The 22085-nt window shown below is 49.5% G+C and overlaps 3 protein-coding genes across 15 annotated transcripts in view; 1 reads left to right on the forward strand and 2 right to left on the reverse strand.

Moving 5' to 3' along the window:
• Positions 1 to 5371, forward strand: part of NUMA1 (nuclear mitotic apparatus protein 1) — an 87154-nt gene extending 81783 nt beyond the window's left edge. For 3 of the 6 annotated variants that reach the window (XM_028158186.2, XM_054724558.1, XM_054724557.1), the window contains 7 exons: positions 1108 to 1354; positions 2254 to 2482; positions 2980 to 3149; positions 3530 to 3703; positions 3927 to 4043; positions 4131 to 4346; positions 4684 to 5371. In XM_028158186.2, the coding sequence (XP_028013987.2) occupies positions 1108 to 1354; positions 2254 to 2482; positions 2980 to 3149; positions 3530 to 3703; positions 3927 to 4043; positions 4131 to 4346; positions 4684 to 4695 (1165 nt within the window). In that variant the 3' untranslated portion in view covers positions 4696 to 5371. The remainder of the gene's footprint in view (positions 1 to 1107; positions 1355 to 2253; positions 2483 to 2979; positions 3150 to 3529; positions 3704 to 3926; positions 4044 to 4130; positions 4347 to 4683) is intronic. The other 3 variants (XM_054724560.1, XM_028158188.2, XM_054724559.1) reach the window with 2 other exon arrangements.
• On the reverse strand, positions 173 to 10404 carry IL18BP (interleukin 18 binding protein). Of its 7 annotated transcripts, XM_054724563.1 has the most exons (9): positions 9880 to 10404; positions 9459 to 9655; positions 9304 to 9342; positions 8836 to 8891; positions 8238 to 8444; positions 7447 to 7570; positions 7221 to 7368; positions 5460 to 5604; positions 173 to 534 (listed from the first exon to the last, which is right to left on the reverse strand). In XM_054724563.1, exons 2-8 carry the CDS (start codon positions 9500 to 9502, stop codon positions 5491 to 5493), a joined length of 732 nt encoding a protein of 243 aa, XP_054580538.1. In that variant the 5' UTR covers positions 9503 to 9655; positions 9880 to 10404; the 3' UTR covers positions 173 to 534; positions 5460 to 5490. The 7 variants fall into 7 exon arrangements, with proteins under 7 accessions (XP_054580538.1, XP_054580539.1, XP_054580542.1 ...); XM_054724564.1 differs by lacking the exon at positions 9880 to 10404 and having other exon boundaries at positions 9459 to 9666; XM_054724567.1 differs by lacking the exons at positions 9304 to 9342; positions 9459 to 9655; positions 9880 to 10404 and adding an exon at positions 9217 to 9261.
• Positions 10405 to 11348: 944 nt separating this feature from the next.
• Positions 11349 to 22085, reverse strand: part of RNF121 (ring finger protein 121) — a 71468-nt gene continuing 60731 nt past the window's right edge. For both annotated transcript variants that reach the window (XM_008149918.3, XM_054725291.1), the window contains exons 7-9: positions 14853 to 14986; positions 14136 to 14237; positions 11349 to 12588 (exon numbers count right to left, since the gene is read on the reverse strand). In XM_008149918.3, the coding sequence (XP_008148140.1) occupies positions 12468 to 12588; positions 14136 to 14237; positions 14853 to 14986 (357 nt within the window). In that variant the 3' untranslated portion in view covers positions 11349 to 12467. The remainder of the gene's footprint in view (positions 12589 to 14135; positions 14238 to 14852; positions 14987 to 22085) is intronic.

Consider the following 22085-nt stretch of genomic DNA (forward strand, 5'->3'; position numbering starts at 1 on the left):
GTCACTCCTGTTCTGAGTCTTCAAAAAAGCCATAGGTATGTGTGCCTGTGGCTGGACTCCCCATTGATGGAGGCTGGCGCTTTGAGGGACCTGGGAAGGGTGTGAAATGGAGTGCATGATCAGATTTTCATCTTAGCTTATCCTTACAGCCAATGTAGAAGCTGAGACTGAAAGCATTTGTTGTTATTTAATAAGACTTGTGTCAGACACTGTTATAGACACTTGAAAAATAGTAATTCATTTAACAGATGAAACTGGAGCATAGATGGGCAGTCACTTGCTCAAGGTCCCACAGTGACAGAGCTGGGCTTGGACCTGGGCCGCCTGGCTTGAGTCCTTGTTTGTCACTGCTCTGGTACCTCTCAGATGCCGTTGTCAGTCTAGGTGAGAGTTGATGACAGATCAGGGAAGGATGTGAGAGCAGAGCGGGGTGCAGTTAGGAGACTTGCTGATTTGGTTTATTAGGAGAGGGAAGCAGTAGGATTGTGTCCATGTTCATGGCTGGGCAGCTTGGGTGAAGGCTGCTCCCATTCGCTGAAATAGAAGATACAGGAGGAGGAACACACAGATGAGCTTAGTTTGGGACATACTCATTGGGGAGTAGTGGTGGGTGTCCAGAGATGTCTGGGACAGTGGGTGTATGGGTCTGGGAGTTGCCAGTATTGAGTCAGAGGGCCATGGGAGTGGACTGAAGGGAAGGCCCAGGTCAAGGACGCTCCTTGGGACCTCTGAAAATTCAGCAAATGGGGTGCTTGACCTGGTCTGATTATAATAAATGCAAGAATTTGCCACTTTGGCCAAAACCGGTTTGGCTCAATGGATAGAGCGTCGGTCTGTGGATTGAGGGGTCCCAGGTTCGATTCCGGTCAAGGGCATGTACATTGGCTGCGGGCACATCCCTGGTAGGGGGTGTGCAGGAGGCAGCTGGTCGATGATTCTCTCTCATCGATGTTTCTGGCTCTCTGTCCCTCTCCCTTTCTCTCTGTAAAAAATCAATAAAATATATATTAAAAAAAAAAAAAAAGAATTTGCCACTTTGGAGCAAAGAGATGGACAAAATGCTTCCTAGCCCCAAGAATGGCATCTAATCAGGTTTCTTTCCTATAGCAAGCTGCCTCGTACCCAGCCAGATGGCACCAGCATCCCAGGGGAGCCAGCTTCACCCATCTCCCAGCGCCTACCCCCCAAGGTAGAATCCCTGGAAAGTCTCTACTTTACCCCTATCCCGGCTCGGGGTCAGCCACCCCTGGAGGGAAGCCTGGACTCCCTGGGGGACATCTTCCCGGACTCAGGCCGGAAGACCCGCTCTGCTCGTCGACGGACTACGCAAATCATCAATATCACCATGACTAAGGTCAGGCTCAGGGGAGGGGGTGCGCGCTGCTCATGCCTTCTTAAGGGCATCTTTCCAGTGGGTCCTCAAAATAGCCACAGGGCTGACCAGCCTGTATCTTACAGAAGGAAAAGGTGAAATTCTGAGAAGAACCTTAGACCTCTTTTGTAGAAAAGGGCAGGACTGTAATTAGATGCCTATCTGCTGACTGTAAGGCTGGTGTCCTCTCCATGTGTAGCACTGACCCTGTACAGGCTGAAGGGAGAGAATATGGAGAAGTTGCAGCTGAACCTGTGCTTCCCAGCACATCCCCGGGGGAGCGGAGATGTGTTGTGGCCGCCAGGGAGCTGCCTGCCAGCCTGAGGGCTCTGGCCCTTGTTTCCACATCCCACGGTTAGGGAGGAGAGGGGGTGCGGTGCCTTTGGGGCAGCAGGGACACCTCTGTGTACAGGGTGGCTCTGCTACCAAGATGCTGGAAAAGCTCTAAAAGATGGTCAGACCCTGGCAAGCGTGGGCCAGGGACGCAGAGGCCGTGGGATGATCGTGACCAACTCAGGAGACATGAGAGCCCTGGTTCTCCCACTTCCTAGCTGTTTGACCTTTGGGCCAGTTACTTCATTTCTTTGTACTTCACTTCTGAAGTAGTCTAATATACTCTGCCTTCCCTCCCTCAAAGCATTGAATAGACTTAGTGGGGAAAATGGGTAGAAAAAGAGTCGATACCCTCAGCACCTTGTGTGGGATTCTGGCAGCAAGGCCCATTTCTTGCAGACGTCCAGGTAAGAACTCTTGCAAAGCAGTATGGGAACACAGCTATGTAGCAGGATCTGAGGGGCTTCAGGAGGGGGAACAGTGGAGGCTCCTTTATAGAATGCCAGGTGCCCACTCAACCCACTACAACAGATCGTCCTTTCTTCCAGAAGTCAGATGTGGAAGAGCTGGACAGCGCCAACTCATCCTTCTATAGCACGCAGTCTGCCCCTGTTTCCCAGGCCGGCCCAAGAGCCACCTCCTCCACCCAGTCTCTAGCCCGCCTGAGCTCTCCTGATGATGGCAACTCTGCTCTGCTCAGCCTGCCTGGATACCGGCCCACCACTCGCAGCTCTGCTCGCCGCTCCCAGGCTGGGGTGTCCAGTGGGGCCCCTCCAGGTAGGGACTGTTCCCTAACCCAATCCAAATATTAGACTGGAAGCAGATCCTGGCACAGGGAAATAACAAGCATTTAAAAACCCAAGACTAGCTTCCTGGCTGCCTTGCCTGTCCATCGAGGGGGAATCAGAAATGCTCACATAATGGGCCTGGGATTCCCAGCATGATAGTGAAGCTCAGAAGCTATTGGGAGTGCTTTTCAGGTGGTGAGAGTCTGCCAAAGGGCCAAGTATTTTACCCTCAGATTCTTCCGGGAGGCTCTTGTCCTTTGGAGATCCTCTGGGTATCAATTCCTGGCCCTCGAGTCGTTTCTCTTGGTGTCATGGCCTCTGCGTGACCTCTCCAAGGAGAATGCAGTGAGGCAGCTCTGAGCAGAGCAGGACTCTGGGATACTGGGCTTGAAGTCCACGGGGGAGGTGGACAGGATGGTGGCAGCAAAGGCTGGCGAGATGCCAGGGCCAGTGGGCAACCTGCTGCCTCCACCTTCACTCTTCCAGCCCCACTTGCTCAAATGTCCCTGCCCTCCCCAGGAAGGAACAGCTTCTACATGGGCACTTGCCAGGATGAGCCCGAGCAGCTGGATGACTGGAACCGCATTGCAGAGCTGCAGCAGCGCAATCGAGTTTGCCCCCCGCACCTGAAGACCTGCTATCCACTTGAGTCCAGGGTGAGCTCTGGGGTCACCTGCATGGGACTTGCCTGCACTGGCCCACCCCTTCCTTTCTTGGCATTCCATCCCAGTGCCACTTGCTGACCCAGCTCAAGTAATAGTGCCCTTGGTCTCTGGCCTCCTGAGGGGGGTAACTAGATACTTCTAGTAGAATAGCTGTAAGGAAGGGAGTCAGGGGTGAAGTTCCTGTGGGTGGGTAGGAGATAGAGAGGTCTGCTTGGGACTCCTCTTCTGTGGCCATTGTGCCAGGGAGACAACAGGCCTTTTGCGATATGTAGCCTTCAGCTGTCCCACATGCCAGGCCAGTGAAGAGAATCTGGGCCATCCTGTTGCATCTTCAACAGCCTGGGTCCATTGACCACTTCCACCTCACACAGCCTTCCTTGAGTCTGGCGACCATCACAGATGAAGAGATGAAAACTGGTGACCCCCAGGAGACCCTACGCCGAGCCAGCATGCAGCCAACCCAGATAGCTGAGGGCACTGGCATCACCACCCGGCAGCGCAAACGGGTCTCCTTGGAGCCCCACCAGGGCCCTGGCACTCCTGAGGTAGGAGACGTTGGCTCCTGGGTTTTATTCTAGCTAACAGCCTGCCAGGTCAGCTCACCACGTTTGAAAAGTAGATTAAAGGGGAGGCTTCTGGCCCTTGGGGGTGGGGTGAGAGGTGCTGCTGATGGGACAAGTTGATTTATAGGTCCACTCAGCTGAGATACCTGGCTTTGGATGTGAAGTCCTCTTGCTGATGTCTGCCTAATCGGCCTCTTCCCCATAGTCTAAGAAGCCCACCAGCTGTTTCCCACGCCCCATGACTCCCCGGGACCGACATGAAGGGCGCAAACAGAGCACTACGGAGGCCCAGAGGAAAGCAGCTCCCGCTGTTGTTAAACAGGTTAGTTGGGGGCTGAAGGGATACCCTAGAGCAGCAGGTTGGCCTGGAAAGCAGCAGTGAGCCTCATTTGACAGCCCCTCCCCACAGGCTGATCGCCGCCAGTCCATGACCTTCAGCATCCTCAACACGCCCAAGAAGCTTGGGAATAGCCTTCTGCGGAGGGGGGCCTCAAAGAAAGCCCTGCCCAAGGCCTCTCCCAACACCAGCAGTGGAACCCGTCGCTCTCCTCGCATTGCCACCACCACAGCCAGCGCTGCCACTGCTGCTGCCATCGTCGCCGCCACTTCTCGGGCCAAGGGCAAGGTGGAGGCACTGGCAGGGAAGAGGGAGGGTTGAACTCTTAGGAACCCCAGTGGAAATATGGGGCAGCTTCCAGGGCAGGCCTGCTGGGGGCTGAGCAGGTGCTCCTTGTCTTGGTCAGTGGCTTAATATTGAGGAGAGGAGGCAGACAATTCTACTCCTAACAGGAAATCCAGAGTTGCTTAGACACATCTAGCAACTGGTAATCTGAAGGTAGATCTGTCCAGAGCCACACCATGGAAGGGATCCTAGTCAGGGCTATGGGAGCAGAAAGAGGTCTTCCTAAGCCAGCTGGTGCAGGCTGATATCACAGCCACATGACTGTGTTTCTCTCTTTCAGGCAAAGCACTAAAGGACCAGTACCAGTGAGTGGCCCCACCTGTGTCCCTGATGCTGCCCTGCCTGATGCTGTCCCCCTCAGTGCCTTCTCTCAGCTTCCAGGCCAACTGTGGCCAAACCCCTAGAGACAGTGATGCCTGACACACCTTGGCCTGGTACCTGGGCCTTTGCCAGAGCCTTCACTAGGTGAACAGATGTGTTGTCAGAATTGGCCTGGAGCCTGAACAGTCTGGGTCCTCTCCCTACCTTGCCTCCTGTTTTCACAAAGCAAAGTCACTTCTCCATGACAACGAGATCTGAGGCTGGCTTTGAGGACTGGGTCCTTGGGCCCAGCCAGTCCTCCTCAGCCTCTGTATTTAGAAGGGACCATTGGAGGAGCAGGCCCTGGTCCCTGCTGTTCCTGGTGGCTAGGCTTACCAAGGGCCCTTGTTGTTAAAAGTCTATGGCTGGGCGTTGACCTAGTGGGAGCACCTGGGGATAAGGTGCTCCCATCCTTCCAAGGGCACAGTTGCCCGGAGGATGCTCTTTTCCAAGACAGCCCGGTGGGGGAGGGTGGGGACAGCTCATCCCCCACCTTCTCTAGACTTGTACTGGGGTGGGATTTGGATTGATGGGAAGGTTTTTAAGGGCCAGGGATGGATCTTTTCTAAATGTTATTACTTGTAAATAAAGTCTATTTTTCTCCCTTGGCTGCTAAGCTGCCTGATCTGTGTGGGAAAAGGGAAATCTGGGCTTGTTAGAGCATACCTTTGTTCCTGCTGTCTTCAGACCACCTACCTTCTTTCAAGTCCCTTCTCCTGGCCTCTGCTCATGAAGCAGTATATGCTGTCTTTTTCTGAGGGCCTGTGTCCCCTGAATCTGGTTTTGTCTTTAACTTCTGAGTGGTACTCTTCCCATAGTCCCTCTTAGAATGGGCCAAGTTCTGTGAATGGGAGAATGGCCTAAATCAGAAGATGTCAGCATGCCTCCACTGAAAAATCACCTATGAATGCCCATTGTGGGCCTTGCTAGGTATGACAAAGATACCACTGTGTATCAGAAGCAGCCTCTGCCCAATCTATTGGGACAACACAGACATAGCTTAGATATTGCAGGTTCAGTTCCAGACCACTACAACAAAGAATATTGCAATAAAGTCAGTTACAAAATATTTTGGTTTCCACTGTAGTCTATTAAGTATGCAGTAGCGTGTCTAAACAACGTACATTAACTAAAAAACACATCATAGCTAAAAAATGCTATTCACCATCTGAGCTTTCAGTGAGTTGTAATCTTTGCTGGTAGAGAGTCTTGCCTTGAGGTTGGCTATAAGAGTAGAATGGCTGAGGGTTGGAATGGCTGTGGCAATTTTTTAAAATAAGAAAATGAAGTTTGCTGCACTGATTGACTTTCACGAATAATTTCTCTATAGCATGCAATGCTGTCTAATAGTATTTTATCCACAGAACTTCTTTTAAAATTGGAGTCAAGCCCTGGCCGGTGTTGCTCAACTAGACATTGTCTCATTTAGAGATCACTGTAGGGTTATTACTTGGGCTAATTTTAATACTGTTATGTCTTGGGGAATAGGAGGCTCAAGGAAAGGGAGAGAGATGGGGAATAGGCAGTCAGAACACACACATTTGTCAATTAAGTTTACCATCTTATATGGGCATGATTCATGGCACCCAAAAACAATTGTAACATCAAAGACCACTGATCACAGATCATAACAAATACAATAATGATGAAGTTTGAAATACTGCAAGAATTACTACAATATGACATGAAGTGAACAAATGCTATTGGAAAAATAGTGCCAATAGACTTAATCAACACAGGGTTGCCACAAACTTGCAATTTGTAAAAAATGCATTATCTGTGAAGCACAATAAAACGAGGTATGCCTATACAAATATATAGCATTAAGTTGACAGATTGTGGCCTGAGCTGACAGCCTAGACCTAAATAAAGAGGTGGCGTTTCAACCAGGCTTGAGTTCACCGGTCAGGATGGTGAGGCAGAGGGAACCCTCTGGAGGCTTCTTGAGTCGGGGGTCATGACTGTCCTCAGCCCAGCCTGGGGAAGTGAAGGCAGACAGGGATCAGGGCCAAGAGGGAGGGATATCTCGTCACTTTCCTCTAGGCCAGTGGTCCTCAACCTTTCTAATGCCGCGACCCTTTAATACAGTTCCTCATGTTGTGGTGACCCCCAACCATAAAATTATTTTCGTTGCTACTTCATAACTGTAATTTTGTTACTGTTATGAATCGTAATGTAAGTATCTGTGTTACATTAGATAACAGATATTGCAGGGTCAGTTCCAGACCAGGCTGTAGAACCTAAGACCATCGGAAAACAACATGAGGAACTGTATTAAAGCGTCGCGGCATTAGGAAGGTTGAGAACCACTGCTCTAGGCCATGCCTCCTCTGCTTGAGTCTGAAGTTCTGTTTAGTTCCACCTTGGGCCTGGGGTTTGGGGCACAGCCCACCCTTTCCTCCCCACACTGGAGCAGAGCTCTGCCCATCCCTGGAAACCTTCCCTCAGGTTCCTCACCAAGAGATGGGCCAGGACAACGTGGCGCTGGACAGTGTACTCAGGATCCGTGAAAACACAAGAGAAGTTGGTGTTGAGCAAGACGGGGCTCAACTCCTCCAGCACCAAGGCCTTCTTCAGCTGAGTGCTGGCACCCCTGCGCTCCCAGCTGCAGCAGAGAAGAAAGGCATGAGAAGACTGCAGGAGGAGGCCTCCCTCCTGTGGGCCTCACCACCCTGCCCCTCACCTGGTGCTGCCCTCCCATAGCCGGTCTGGGAGGTGCTCGATGAAAGAACCGTTGCCCAGCCAGTAGAGGATGCTGAAGTGGTGGAAGCGGCTACAGGCGGTACAGGACAGAGTCAGCGTTCCATCTAGGGGCACAAGTGGCTGTTAGCCCTTAGCCCTTCCGTCGAGCAGCCCCCCACCCTCTCTTCTGCGGCCTGCCCACCCTCCCCAGCTCCACAGCACCACGATCCAGGGACCTTGAGTGCTGCTTGGCACACCATCCAGGTGCGAAATCCGTTAAAGCAGAAGTGCACTGTCTATCACGGAGGCCCAAAGCTGAGCAAGAGTCTGGGGGATAGGTCCTTGGTTCAGGTGATAACTCCTGAGCTTGTTTATTGAGGAGACCTTCTAGTGCCCAGCTTCAGTGACTAGAACCCCCAGCCAAGGAAGCAGCCCTACTGGGCCACTCCTCCTCTGAGGTGGCCAGAGCAAGTGGGCTCTGAGAGGAGAGGCAGGGCCTTGGAGCCCACGGCAGTCAGCTCTGCAGCTTCTCACCTTCCCTTGTCTGAATTCTCTCTGTCCCATTCGATAGGGAGCATCTTGGGAGCTAGGCCCCGTGCCCATACTCATAATGCTGGGTGGGAGACAGAGAATGCTGAGTGCTCAGCCAAGCTGGCAGGGTTGGTAGTGGGCTACATGGCAGAAGGGCAGGGGGTACATTCAGGAGTCAACCCCACCTTTGGACCCTCTGTGTTAACAGCCTCCCCTCTAACCACTGTGCCCTCCTGGGCTTTCTTCAGAATTATTCCTTACTTGGTGAGATTCCATCTTCTGGCCAGGTCACCTCCAATGCTGGGCACCGCTTAGTTGCTGGAAGCGTTGAGGGGTGGGAGGGGGCGGGGTCTTCTGTGATCCCAGCTGAGACTGTAGCAGCTGTGACGACCTGGGGTACAGGTGTGGCTCTCGCCAAATGGGAGACGATGTGGGTACACAGGAACAGGAACCACAAAGGGCTGGAGTCTGAGGAAAGGGCAGTCACGAAGATCAGCAGCTGTCAGGCCGCCTGGGAATGCTCAGCACCCGGGCTCAGATCTTAGCTGAGGGAGTTGCTGCCTGGATAGAGCTCTGGCTTGGAGATTCCTGGGCTCTGCTCAGGGAATTGGAGGGGCAGAAGGACCCTCCTGGCCATTTTTGAAAGAAACACAGGGAGACTCTGGAATAGAGCCAGAGCCACAGCGTCTGGACAGAGGCTGAGAGAGCACAGTGGAGAGGAGTCACCTGGGAGTTAAGGCTTGGGGCAACCCCACGGCTCCATTCTGTTCTCAGACCACTCCCACCCCCATGTTCTATCCCCGACCATCCTCTACCCTCCTCCTCCTCCCAGCCGCCCATGCACAGTCCCAGGTCCCACCTGGTGTCCAGTTCTGTCTGGTGGCCATGATGTGCCAGGAGCTGGTGTTCTTGGCTCTATATATGTATGTGGTGACGGGGCCGGCGGGGAAGGAGTGGTGACAATTCAGAAGCTGGCCTAGGACTCAGAACCTGCCCCCGCTGCCGCCCCTCCCCCTCCTTCTCCGCCCACTCCCCCTCCCCCCCCCTCCCAGCCGCCGCAGGTTACAGCTCCGGCTTCTCCGCCACCTCTGCCCCCGAGAGGCAGCCGCATTGGGTCTCCCTGCATTGGGTCTCCCTCGCTCGCGGCCTCCCGGGGACCCGCAGCTCATCACGCTCATCCTGGAGCAGCTCAAAAGCCGGCAGCTTCCGCAGGGACTGCCTTTCCTCGCCCGGCTCTTACCACTATTAACATGCTGGTTTCCCGTGCAAGCTAACCCCTTCAGCATAGACACGGAAACTGAGAAGCAAGGAGGGGCTGGGGACTTACCCAGTCAGGAGGGAGAGAAGGCTCTCCTCACAGCGGGAGCTGTTCTGGGAAGGGCAGGATCCAGTGAAATCATTCTGGGAAAGCACTGGCCCCTATTTCACTTTCACTTTGATTCAGGTACGGGAAGCTTCCTATTTCCTAGCACCCTTACTCACCAGCCAGTATCAGACTGGGTCCGTAAAGTCTTTAATCCACCCATATCTGCACCCTCCAGGGTCACGAAGGGTATGGACTAGTGAGTCTCTCTCAGGTCAATTCTTCCATCCCAGCGAAGGGTCAGGACTTGAGTATCCATCTTTGCTCTTCAGAGCCAGATCTTTGCTTCTATGAGCAGGCCTCCTGCTTCCTCCTCCTGTCACGTTGATATTCAAGGGAACAACTCTTGTAGGCACTGGGGATTCCAATGTGTTAGACCATTTCATGTTCAATGTCACCCAAGTCTATCCACATCCAGACCTTGCTCAGGCTCCCCACTCCCCTAAACCAACACCCACCCAGAGCCACGATGAACTCTTCTCACTTCTCTCATCCCAGAGCTACAGGTCTAGGTTCCCCAGGAAGTTAGATTCCCCCTACCTGGTTCCCAAGAAGTCTGAAGAGCCCTGCTTTTCGGAATCACCATTCCAGAGGGTCACAGCGCAGTTCCACTCCGCTGGTCCCATGTGAGCCCCGCCGTGGGAACTGCGCTGAGAGTACTTCCCAGACTTGTCCACGGGACCTCGCAGAGCCACGCTGAGAACTTGAAACATGAGCTGGAGCCCTGGTCCTAAAAGGAGGGCACTCCCTAGGGAAGAGGGGAATGGCCCCACACTGGCTGGAGCAACCCTCTAGTCTAGTTGCTGATGGGACAAATAGAGCTGGGACTGGGGCAGGGGCAGGACTAGGGGGAATGAGTGAGGCACTCACTGTCAGGGTCATGGAGGCAGAACGAGGAGGACTGGCGATCCAATGTATGCATGTATCAAGTGTGAAGGACAAAACCTGAGTGACTAGGGTTTGTGACTTCTGTGGTCAGGAGGCCAGGAGAGCTGGGACAGAGCCAGGGAGGCCAGGACACAGGACTGGCTTTCGAGGATGTCAGGAACATCGTCTGCTGCAATCCCAAGGGGGCATTACTGGTGTGGAAACCAGACTCATATTCCTAATTTAGAGGCAGGAGACGAAGCCATGCATTCTGTTCTCCAGAGCTCTACTTGGCATTTTTTACTCTTGGTCCCTCCCCAGGGGCTGATAGGCTGCAGGAAACAGGGAAACTCCTTCCAGCACCTGACTTAGCAGTTAAGTCAGGAGGCAAGGCTGCCTGGGGCTCCAAGACAGAGTCCTTTGGGCAGGGGTCCTCAAACTTTTTAAACAGGGGGCCAGTTCACTGTCCCTCAGACCGTTGGAGGGCCGGACTATAGTTTAAAAAAAACTATGAACAAATTCCTATGCACACTGCACATATCTTATTTTGAAGTAAAAAAACAAAACGGCAAAAACACCCGCATGTGGCCCGCGGGCCGTAGTTTGAGGACGCCTGCCTTTGGGGCTTGGGGTGGAGGGGAGGGAGGGAAAGGAGGTGGGATTCTACTTCAGAGTCACCAAGACTAGAGTGGGGCCACTGGGAGGTCCTAGGACTCAGGACTGGTGAAATATGAAGAGTCTTGGACAGTTGGCTTCAGCTTCTCCCATGAGCCGGATGTAGGGATTGGATGATCCCTGGACCCTTCAACCAGCCCCCAGTCCACTCTGAGGATGGCATGAAAGGTGGGGGACTGTGGGAAGCCACAGCTGGGTAAGACAGCCGAAGTTGAGAATGGCCCTGAGAAGGGGTGGTGGCAGGGAACCGACCTCAGGTGGTAAGGACACAACCACCCAGTGGTGCCCCAGGGCCCCTTCCACCACAGGACAGGAGCCCAGCATTCCACCGCTCCCAGGGGTGCTGAGCGGGGCCAACCTCAGGGTCCTAGCTCTCAAACAGGAGCAGCAAAAGGCAGCCAAGGCAAGGCATCCCCAGGGACCCCAGGGAAGGAGGTGGGAAGAAGAAAAGCAAGATGATGTTCAGCTTTCCAACCCAGCTCATGGAGCTTTATTCAGAATGGAGTGACAAGATCCTTCTTGGTTCTTGCTGCCCTTGGAGGGGAGGCCAGGTGGGCCATATTTCCTAGGAGCCCAATGTGGAAGGCCCATGTTTACCCTCCCACGTCCTCACAGCTCCTAGGGCCAGGGCTGGGTCCCCCTGGAATCCCTTTTCTGATGCCATACTCACCTGGGCCTCCCCCTCCTCCCACCTCCCCTGCCAACTTCCTCTGCCAGGCCCAGACAGGACCCATGAACAACAAAGCTGACGTAGGGATGGTCTCTGGCTGGGAATCCCCTGCCAGCTTCAAGGGAACATAGTCTCATGTGTGTCAGTCCCTCTGCCGCACCCACTCAGAGGCACGCACCCACTTCACCCAGGCTTTCCGGGAAGGAAGTGATGTGGCTGAATGGCCTGTGGTATATACTGCCACTTCCGGCACAAGGGGCCCTCAATCATTGCAGCCCCCGTGGCCTCCGTTCTGGCTGAGTACAGGGCTGCTCCGGGCAGGTCACCCAAACAGCTCCTGCCCCCAAACAAATCCTCAATGCATTCTGAAGTCCCAAGGCTTCCCTCACTGGAAAAGTCACAAGGTTCCATTTGCCTCAACCAGCCTATGGCTTCTGGACAGGGGAAGATAGAAGATACCCTCACCACACAGTGCTCCTCTCTGCCACCAGTGGGAGGGCTTCAGCTCTTCCACACCGAGCGTGCCAGGCTTGAGCCCCTTCGAGGGAAGGAGGGAGGGGTGGGCTGAGGCTCTCAGCCAGAGGCAAGGAGGCTCCTTTAAACCAGAAAGGTTGTGGCTCTGCTCCCGCCCTGCTCAAGCAGGGAGGATAAGGCCTGCAGGAGTTGGGGCAGTTCCTATGCTCCACAATAAAAAAGGTTTTTAAATATATTCATCAAAATAGTTTTTTTTTAAAAAGCCCCCACTGCTGACAGCCCACTGGCTAGCTCGCCATCATATCCCTCCCCTGCCCGGACACAGCCAGGAGGGTCCTGAGTGGCCCAAGTGCCCCTTTGAGTCTTTCCCACCCAGGAGGTCTTGAAGGGCAGGGAGGAGTGTGCCCTGAGGTCCATGGTGGGTGGATGCTCTTCGGCCTGATTATTCGAGGCCCAGGATGTAGTTGATGCCTTGTACCAGGCCAATGATGACAGGCTGCCAGGCTACCAAATAGCGAAGCCAATCCAGCAGTTGCCCGTACATGACGTGGGGCCTCTCCCAGCTGCCGGGGTGTTAAAGGAAAGAGGCTGTGCAGAGAGCTGCTAAGGCAGGTCTGGGGATGGTCACGGAGGGTTTGCCCACATCCTCCTGGGACTGCCCACACTTTCCAGCAGCTTTCTAGAAAGCCCCACCAGCCTTTCTATGTTGGAGTAAAGGGCTAAAGCAGAAAGTGGGGGGAGGATGGCGGAGGGGCCAGTGCAGAAGATGGGGGTGGAGTGTGGAACTAAGCTCTCCATGACCGACATGCAGATAGGGTCGTCCATGAAACAACTTCTCTGAGATGGACTGGCAGTGAGAGAACACAGCCTGAGGCCTGTGACATTGGCTGCAGGGAAGCTGGGAGTTAAGTAAGGCAACCCTGAAGGTTCTTGTAATGCCGATCTGGAAGGTCCCTCTTCCTAGGTCAAGGAAGAGGTTGAGTCTAGAGACAGAGGCAGAAGGGAGCAAGAGGCTGGTCACAGGTGTTAACCCCTGGCAGAGGCCCCAAGGAATCCCCATCCAGGGGCACTAAGCACCTGGCCCTACTGAGGCCAAACGGCTCTGGAGATAGCTCCCCTCCTTCACTTTACAGCTAAACACTGGGCAAGACGCCTGGAAAAGGAGCCTGGGATTCCAGGTCTGGGGAAAGCCCTGGGGAGAGGGAACCTCTTGAAAGGCATCAGAAAGGGCAGCTTGGCCTAGTCTCTGAGAACTAAGGGAAGCCCCAACCATCAGCTTGAGCATGGAGTTATTACTTGTTCCTAAACTAGTCTCTGCAAGAACGAAGCAAGGAACCTAAAAGGGCCTGTCTCCTATTCAGGGAGTGTACTAAGAATGCAGTGGCTCCCACACAGCCCAGCTAGTGTCCTGTGGACAGAGAAAAGGGGCAGCTGAGAGGAGAGGGGAGAAAGCTGGGTCCCTGGATCCCAGGGGAAGTGCAGGGGCAGGCAGAGTAGTGGCTGGGCACTTTCCAACAGTCAGGCTGTGAGGAGAATGAGGAGGGTGAAGGTACAGGATGAGGAGGGAAGCTGGCAGGGGAGGAAGTGGTAGCTCAGAGGAGCATAAGTCCTGTGTTGATAGCTGATGGGGACAGGGAGTCCCTCAGCCATCCCTGCACCTACAGGCCCTGCACAGGCACAGAGCTGGTCTCCAGGCCTGCATGTCATAGATAAGGCATCATCATGCACTAGTTATATCACCCTAAACAAGTATCCAACATCTTCACTGTTTTATCTGTAAAATGAGAATATCACCAGGTCATAAAGTTTCTAGAGAAGACGAGATTCATGAGAACACTTAGCACAGTGCCAGATACACAGTAAGCAAGCAAGAAGCGGTAGCTGCTACAACTACCAACTTAGCCTTAAGGGTTCTAGAACTATGATGAGAAGCCGAGGCATTAGTCCTATGCTATGTTCCATCCCCAATTTCCTAGATCTGAGGCCAAATAGAATGGTGGACATGTACCAGGTGGGGGGCAGGAGGGAACGCCCCAGGAGGACCCAAATGCAGGGTCACACTGGCCAGTGCTTTCTTCCCACTGCCCAAAAGAATGCAAAATAAGGATACGGGTTGCTGAACATCCTCTTGAGGTCTACCTTCTCTTTGCAGTAGGGACACGTCTGCTTCTTTCCCACAATGCACCAGCCGCGAATGCAGAACTCGTGGAAACTAAGCACCACTGGTCAAGGGAAATACTGTGGACAGCCTGCGTGGCACCCAGCTCTGTGCTGATCCTCAAGGTGCCCACGCACTAGCTCTGGAGAAAGGTTCCAAGCCTGGCTTCCCCTCTTACCTGCTGTATAATATTAGGCAAGTCCCTTCTCTCTGACTCTTTGCTCATATGTGAAGCAAGAATAATAATCTCTACCTTACAGGACTGACAGGGGGCAAAATGGGGATAATATAATACATGGCACAGAATGGGAGCTGAGCAAGGACATGACAAATCTTAGACGTTATTCAGGGGGATCTGATTCTGAAACTGAGAGATCCAATTAGAGGATGCTCCTCCTGTGACCCATCCAACCTTGGGGCAGCTAGTGCAGCTTCAGGCTCCTTCCTGATCTGCCAGGCTATGAACACCATTTACATAGAGTGGCTCCCATCTGCGGGAAAGAGCAAGCAAGGATGCATTTTCTACTCCTGGGTATCGGCGCCTCTAACACTCAACATCACCCAAATGTCTACCCTCTTGTGACTCTCCTACACTCAAAGGCCGGGCAGCATGCCCCCTTCTCTCCCTGACTACAGTGTGCATGTGACCCAGGAGCTCCAGGTGGATACACATGATTGCAAGACAGCCTGTACGTGTTCTCGATGATGCCCTCTTCACTGACATCCACAAAGATCTGCTGCCCACACACGGCACACATGCTGTCCGAGAGGTGTTTGGTAGGCATGCCTGACTCGCTGTAGAACTAGGAGAGAAGAACACAAGGAAAAGACAGGAAAGATGTGAGAATCAACCAAAGTGGGAAGCTACCACAGAGGCCTTAGGTCTTCTAGAGAGAAGGCAAAGTGGCAGGGGAGGTCACAGAGCTAGAAAACATGTCTATACAGTAAATAGACCTCATCCTTGTTGGGTGAATGAGGAGAAAGGGACAGACCAGAGATGGGTCAGGAAGTCTAATCTAACAGGACCTGAATACTAGGCTGGATTAATATTAGGGACAAAGGAGAATGTGAGGGAGAAAGGCTCAGGGTGGTGACCAGGAGCTATGTCAGGTAGGCCACGCTGTGGCCAGACTATGATGCTAGCAGACATGGACAACATCTCTAAGATTCAACGGCAATATCCAGAGCAATGCTGTGTGGTGATAAGGGTGCTCTCAGACACTTGTGGCTGCAGCAAAGGAGGTGCAATCCTTTTGGACAGCATTTGGCATAATATCTCATACTGTCACACACTTCAGCCATTAATTTCACTTTAAGAAATTTAAGGAAATAAAAACAAATGTCAAAAAGCTTCATGCAGCCCTGGCCAGTGTGACTCAGTTGGCTGAGCATTATCTAATGCACTGAGCGGTTCAATTCCCAGTCAGAGCACATGCCCGGGTTGCAGGCTTGACAGTCAATGTTTCTCTCTCCCTCTCCCTTCCTTTATTTTTAAAAGTGAATAAAAACATTTTTTAAAAAAAGCTTCATGCATATAGATATTCATTTAGGCATTATTTATAATTAAAGAAGCAAAGAGTTTCATAATTCCTCTAAAAGTTAAACAAGAATCACCACATGACAAGCAATTCCATTCCTAGGTACATACCTCCCAAAAAGGAAAACGGACTAAACACATGCTTGTATGCTAATACTCATCAGAGCACTACTATTCACAATAGTCAGAGGTGGGTACAGTCCCTCAATAAACGGATGTATAAACAAATGTGATATAGCCACCCAATAAAATATTGTTCAGTCATTAAAATAATGAAGTTCTGACACATGCTACAACACACACAAACCTTGAAAACATTATGCAAGGTGAAATAAGCCGACACAAGAGGACAAATATTATATGACTCCATATATAAAATATCTAGAGTAGATAAAAATATATAAAAAAGATCACTGTCTTCTGTGTGAAAAATGAATTGGAGAGGAGGCAAAGAGGCTTTAGAAAGACCAGCTAGGAGATAATAACAATTCTTTAAAAGCAATGGATGATGGAGGTTTATACTAAGTTGATGGTTTAGGCTAATTTGATGGCAGTAAAAACTGAGATAGGGAAAGGTGGGGGAGTTATGAAATCAAACGAAGGACTTGTATGCATGCATATAAGCATAAACAATGGACGCAAAACTCTGGGGGGGGAGGGCATGTGTGGGGATGGGGTGGGGGGGTAATAGTAAGATATGTACACATATAATACCTCAATAAAAATATTTAAAAAAATAAAAAAAAAACAAAAAAAAAAAACTGAGATAAGTAGACAGACTGATGATGTCTAATAGACCACCGAATAGTAACGTTCTGGAGCTCAGAAAACAGTTTTGGATTCGAAATCTGGAATCCCTGGAAAAAGAAAAGTGAACTATCCAGGTGAAGAGTAGAGAAGATGACTTAGATTTGAACTTGAGGAACAACATCATTTAGGAAAAAGAAAAGTTAGCAGACAGGAAATATCAGCGATAAAAAGAAAACCAGGACTGGGTAATGTTGTGAACTCTGCAAAATGCTTTACATTAACCTATTCCTTACAATTCTGTAAGACTGGTAGTATTACTACAACTAAGAAAACAAGACCAGAGAGGTAAAGTAACTTGCTCAAGAGCACACAGCTAGCCCTGGCTGGGTGGCTCAGTTGATTAGAGCATCATCCTATACATTAAAAGGTTGTGGGTTTGAAACCTGGTCAGGGTGCATACAGGAGGCAACCAACCAATGTTTCTCTTTCTCTCTCCTTCCCTCCCTTACTCTCTGTCTAAAGACAGTAACAACATAGGAACATATGTAATACTTTCAACAATAAAGATTAAAAGAATTTTAAAAAGAAAAGAGTACATAGCTAATTAAAAGTGGATTAGAACTTGAAACTAGGTCTGACTCTAACCCCCTAGCTCTTTCCATTACTTTAAGCCAGATGAATGGCTAGCTAGTCTTGTCCTGATGATATTGGGGCCACTGATGATCCAAGAGGTAACTCTGGGGCACAGAAACTTGCTCAGAAGTGTGAGGTAAAAAAACAAAACAGTGTGAGGTAGAGCCCTGGCCAGTGTGGCTCAGATGACTGGAGCGTTGTCCTGTACACCAAAAGGTTGCAAGTTCAATTCCTGGTCAGGGACATATCTAGGTTGCAGGTTCCAGCCCCAGTCCAGGCACAAACAGGAGGCAACCAATCCACGATTCTTCTCCCCTCTCCTCCCCTCCCCTCTCCTCCCCTCCTTCCCTCTCCTTCCTCTCCTTCCCTCCCCTCTTCTACTCTCCCTTTCCCACCCCTCTCCTTCCCTCTCTAAAAGTCAATAAACATATCTTCAGCTGAGGATTAAAAGAAACCTACAAAAACAAAGAAGAAAGTGTGAGTTATACCCAATGTAGCATGAATAGTGCGGGTTACTGCCCTGCCTGGAAGAAGCCCCCAAAATAAGCTTATTTCACAATCAAGGAAACCATACTGACTGGCTGTCACACGATTATGATCTCATAGTGACCAGATGGAAAAAACCAAACATCCAAGGTTCCCTAGACTCATCATAAGATGATAATGACTGAAGTTCATATTACAAGTTTCTCCACGTGAAGACAAACCAAAGAGGTACTCTCCACTAAACAGAACAGTGAAAAGGAATTGCAAATGCTTGCTAATGTACTTACAAAGCCTCCTGATTTCATTTCTAAGAACCCTGACACGAAAAAATCACAGATCTCTTTAGGGCAAACCACCCTCAAAGGGGAACTATGCGAGGACTAAAACAAGTTGCTGACATGGCAAGCAGAACAGCTCCAACATCAACTATGACTTTCTGGGATAGGAGCCATGATCACAAAATGTACAAAAGACTATGCAAAATGATCAGGCCTGAAAATATGGTCTATACCTACAGTGGAATATTATTCTGACTTAAAAAGGAAGAAAATTCTGATACATGCTACAACATGGGTGAACCCTGAAGACATTATGCTAAGTGAAATAAGTCAATCACAAAAGTCAAATATTGCACAAGTCCACTTATATGAGGTACCTGCAGTGGTCAAATTCAGAGACAGAAAATAGAATGGCGGTTGTCTGAGGCTGGGGGAGGGGAAATTGCGGAGGTACTATTTAATGGGTATAGAACTTCAGTTTTACAAGTGAAGAGTTTTATGGATGTATGGTAGTGATGGTTGCAGAACAATGTAAATGTACTTAATATAACTGAACTATACACTTAAAAATGATTAAGATAGTAAATTTTGTTATATGTGGTTTTTCAGTCCTCATTAGAGAATGTTTTTATTGATTTTAAAGAGAGAGGAAGAGGGAGAGAAAGAGAAACATCGAATCAGTTTCCTCCCATACATGCCCTGACCGGTAATTGAACCTGCAACCCTTTGTTGTATGAGATGATACTCCAACCAACTGAGCCACTGGCCAGGGCAATGTTATGTGTATTTTACCACAATTAAAAAAAAAAAACAAACACAAAAAACCACAACAACACAAAACAAGGATTGCTACTGAAATGGGTGGTAGTGGTATTAGTGAAGACTGTACTTGGGTCATACTTGGTACATTATAGACAATTGACAAATAACTATTTCTTGAATAAATGAATTAACGAGTTGCCTAATGAATGCATGGTAGGTGGAAATTTCCTGGCTTCTTCAAATTGCCTGCACCAAAGCATTGATCAGATTTTGTTTTTAAGGTCAGGGTTATTCTTGAAATTGAGGTTTCCGTGGCTCAGAGACCCAGAGCACAAGGCCCACTTGACCAAAGACGGGCAGAAACAAGAGAGTCCTGGAATTCTCAGGGTTGGAAAGAACTGTAAAGGCAGTGCAATGTATCCCTTTAATCTATGCTGAAATCCCTCTCCCACACCTTGCCTGGTCTGATCTGCTGGCATCCCAAGCCCTAGAAGAAGGCCTGTCACTAAGTCTCAGCAATGTTTGCTATGGGAATAATGAATGAACTCCTGGTGACTCACCAGTACCACCACAAGCCATTCTAGTCTTCCTATGACCAACTCTGCTGCAAGATGGGAACATGGGGAAACAGCAAACTGTCCATAGTCAGGATCAGCAAGGTCACATTCTGTTGAACAGGTGTTGGATAGAGTGGCTCCTCTGAAAGGGATGGCCATTCTCAATGTCAATTACCTAGGAAAGAGGTAAGTCTTCACATAAGACACCAGGATTCAGAAGGCTGGCCTGAGGAATAGAGGAAGGGGTGGCATATTTTTGTCAGGAACAAAGGCTCTGGGTCCAGACATTTGGAAAACAGTTGTCTAGATGTGCCACTAGCTACACAGCGTAGGCTGAGAGTTGGCAAAGGCGGGGTCTGGAAACCCTGGAAAGCAGGTAGCCTGGTAAGCCAGATTAACCTCAGCCAAGTATCCTTGGCTTATTTTCCTGCTCTCATCTTCAACCTTTTAATAAAGCCCAATGTGACTGCTTGATCCTTCTGTTCTTATGCTGAGATACAGGGAAGTATGTGGGTTTATACTTGGGCCAGCCTATTAAGTGAGCATATGGGGTAGTAAGATCCCATAAAGGGAAGGAGAATATGAGGGGCCAAGAGCTGGTATTTGAGGCACCCTCCGCCCTAACAAGAGATTCTCCTGCCAGGTCTTTTGGTAAAGCTGGAATTTATGTTTTAAGGACTATCAGCTGAAATCATTGGAGCACCCAATAATTCTTCCCAAGAACATGGAAGGCCCAGCTCAAACCCTGTTTTGGAGAGGCCAATGTAATGATCCCATCTCCCCTAGAGGAGAAGCTATCCCTGTGGATCAATTCTGAGCTCAGTCCCATTTGGACAGAAAAGGGATTTTTGTAGATTGGTTATCAGCGACCACCTGAGGGAATTAAGGCTATGCTTAAATTGGCAGCTGATAATAACCTTGAAATCAAGTTGGCAACAACCTGGGGAAATCAGAGAATTGGTCCTGTAAAAACAATGAGAAAAAAAAGAAATCACTAGAGGGTAAAGGATAGGATACCGGCAAGAGTGACTGTGAAAAGCTGGCTATGCTATAAAAGCAGTCTAAGAGAACAGCTGTTGTTCAACGTATAGTAACTAGATAATCTAGGGTCCAGAAATTTCTTCTGGGAAGTGAAATGGGTAAAGGAAGAGCTGAAGCCTACATAAATGTGTACAAGACCGAGAAATGCAGCTAAAACATAAGATAGTTGTTCAAAAAAGTATCTAATAAGCTGTCCACAAAGTGACCCAATATACTTTGTTTTCAATTTGATCCATTGCTAGAAAAATAAATAGCCCCTGATACTCAGAAACAAAGTCCTAGATCTGAAACTACAATATTAGATTAAAGGTATCCAAGGTGATGGTTGAGTATTATTTAACCTAAATTGGCCTGTGACACAAATGAGATTACAGAAGCATGGACATACAAGTTCACACAGTAGATAGTCTCCCACCTGCAAACTGCCTCAAATCTTTCCGGAGTTCCCGAAGCGCCTCACATGGAGTCAGTGCCGATCCTTTCCTGTTCTTCTCACTTGGTCTCCATAGCTATCTGCTGCCTAAAAGCTAGGACTGGTATCTGATGCTCCCAGAGAACCTATTTCCCTGGTGTTCTCCCAGGGTTTCACTCCAAGCTGTCAAGAACTTCTGAATGCCCTTCGGTTCCCCTTCATCAGACAGAGCCACAAGTATTTCAGCACAGAAATGGAGAGATGTCCATTGAATTCTGAAATATTCTCCCTTGGGGTAGGGTCTAATGGGATGACACTGAGATGGGGAACACTTTTGTGTTGTTTACATAATTAAGATAATGTAAATAGCAAAAAAACACAAAAACATATTTCCATTATAAAGGAAAGAAAGGGATACTGATGTGGGTTTCTCAGATTGGCTATTTTACCCATATTTTAAGCTTGAAGAATTTCTCCATGGTCTCCATCTCATCTTCAAAAAGCATTTCCTATCTCACCAAAGTGTACATCACTCAAGGAGTTGCTTGAGTTAGAAATCTCAGCTTTGACACCTACCTTTCCTTCATATTTTTTCCTTCAGGCTCCAGAACCAATCTATAACCAAGTCCCATCAAACTTACCTACAAAATACTTTAAAATAGTGCTCTTCTCTCCCTTTCTACCATCTCTACTCTAATCCAAGCTACCTTCATCTTTCCCAGACTAGTGCATTTGTCTCTTAAATAGTCTTAATTTTTTTTAAACCACACAGATAAGAACATATCTCTAACCTGTGGACCCCTCTCCAATCTGTTCTCTACCCAGCAGCCAATATGATCTTTTTTAAAATATATATATTTTATTGATTTTTTACAGAGAGGAAGGGAGACGGATAGAGAGTTAGAAACATCGATGAGAGAGACATTGATCAGCTGCCTCCTGCATGCCTCCTACTGGGGATGTGCCCGCAACCAAGGTACATGCCCTTGACCGGAGTGGAACCTGGGACCTTTCAGTCCACAAGCTGACGCTCTACCACTGAGCCAAACCGGTTAGGGCCAATACAATCTTTTCAAAATGCAAATCAGATAACGTCATTTTCTATTGTAGCCTTCCAGTCTTTTAAGTATAAAAAAACCCACAATCTTTCCTTAGTCCTATAAGGCTTTTTCTAGTCTAGCCTCTGACTATGTCTCCAGTTATTTCACTACATTCTCGGCCCTACAACCATATTAGCCTTAGTTCTTCAAAATGCCCACCTTTCCTTCCACCACAGGACGCTATACTCGAAATTTTCTCTACCTCTTTTCACTTCACTTCATCTAGTTAACACCTACACATTGTTTGAGTCAGCTCAGTAATCACTTTTTCAAAGAAGCCCTTTGAGACACAAGACTAGGTCAAATGCTACTACTACATTTATTCATTGCATCATGAACCTTTCCT

The sequence above is a fragment of the Eptesicus fuscus genome, chromosome 13 (genome assembly GCF_027574615.1).
Source record: "Eptesicus fuscus isolate TK198812 chromosome 13, DD_ASM_mEF_20220401, whole genome shotgun sequence".
NCBI classification, from domain to species: domain Eukaryota; kingdom Metazoa; phylum Chordata; class Mammalia; order Chiroptera; family Vespertilionidae; genus Eptesicus; species Eptesicus fuscus.

What these genes read in the sequence shown, in the direction of transcription:
- IL18BP (XM_054724562.1), bottom strand. Translation starts at nt 9,154, where the DNA reads ATGAGCGTGATGAGCTGCGGGTCCCCGGGAGGCCGCGAGCGAGGGAGA. An exon ending in GCTGCCTCTCGGGGGCAGAG is followed by an intron (nt 8,892 to 9,062) that starts GTGGCGGAGAAG and finishes ATACATATATAG; the next exon opens with AGCCAAGAACACCAGCTCCT. An exon ending in CTATGGGAGGGCAGCACCAG is followed by an intron (nt 7,369 to 7,446) that starts GTGAGGGGCAGG and finishes TCTCTGCTGCAG; the next exon opens with CTGGGAGCGCAGGGGTGCCA.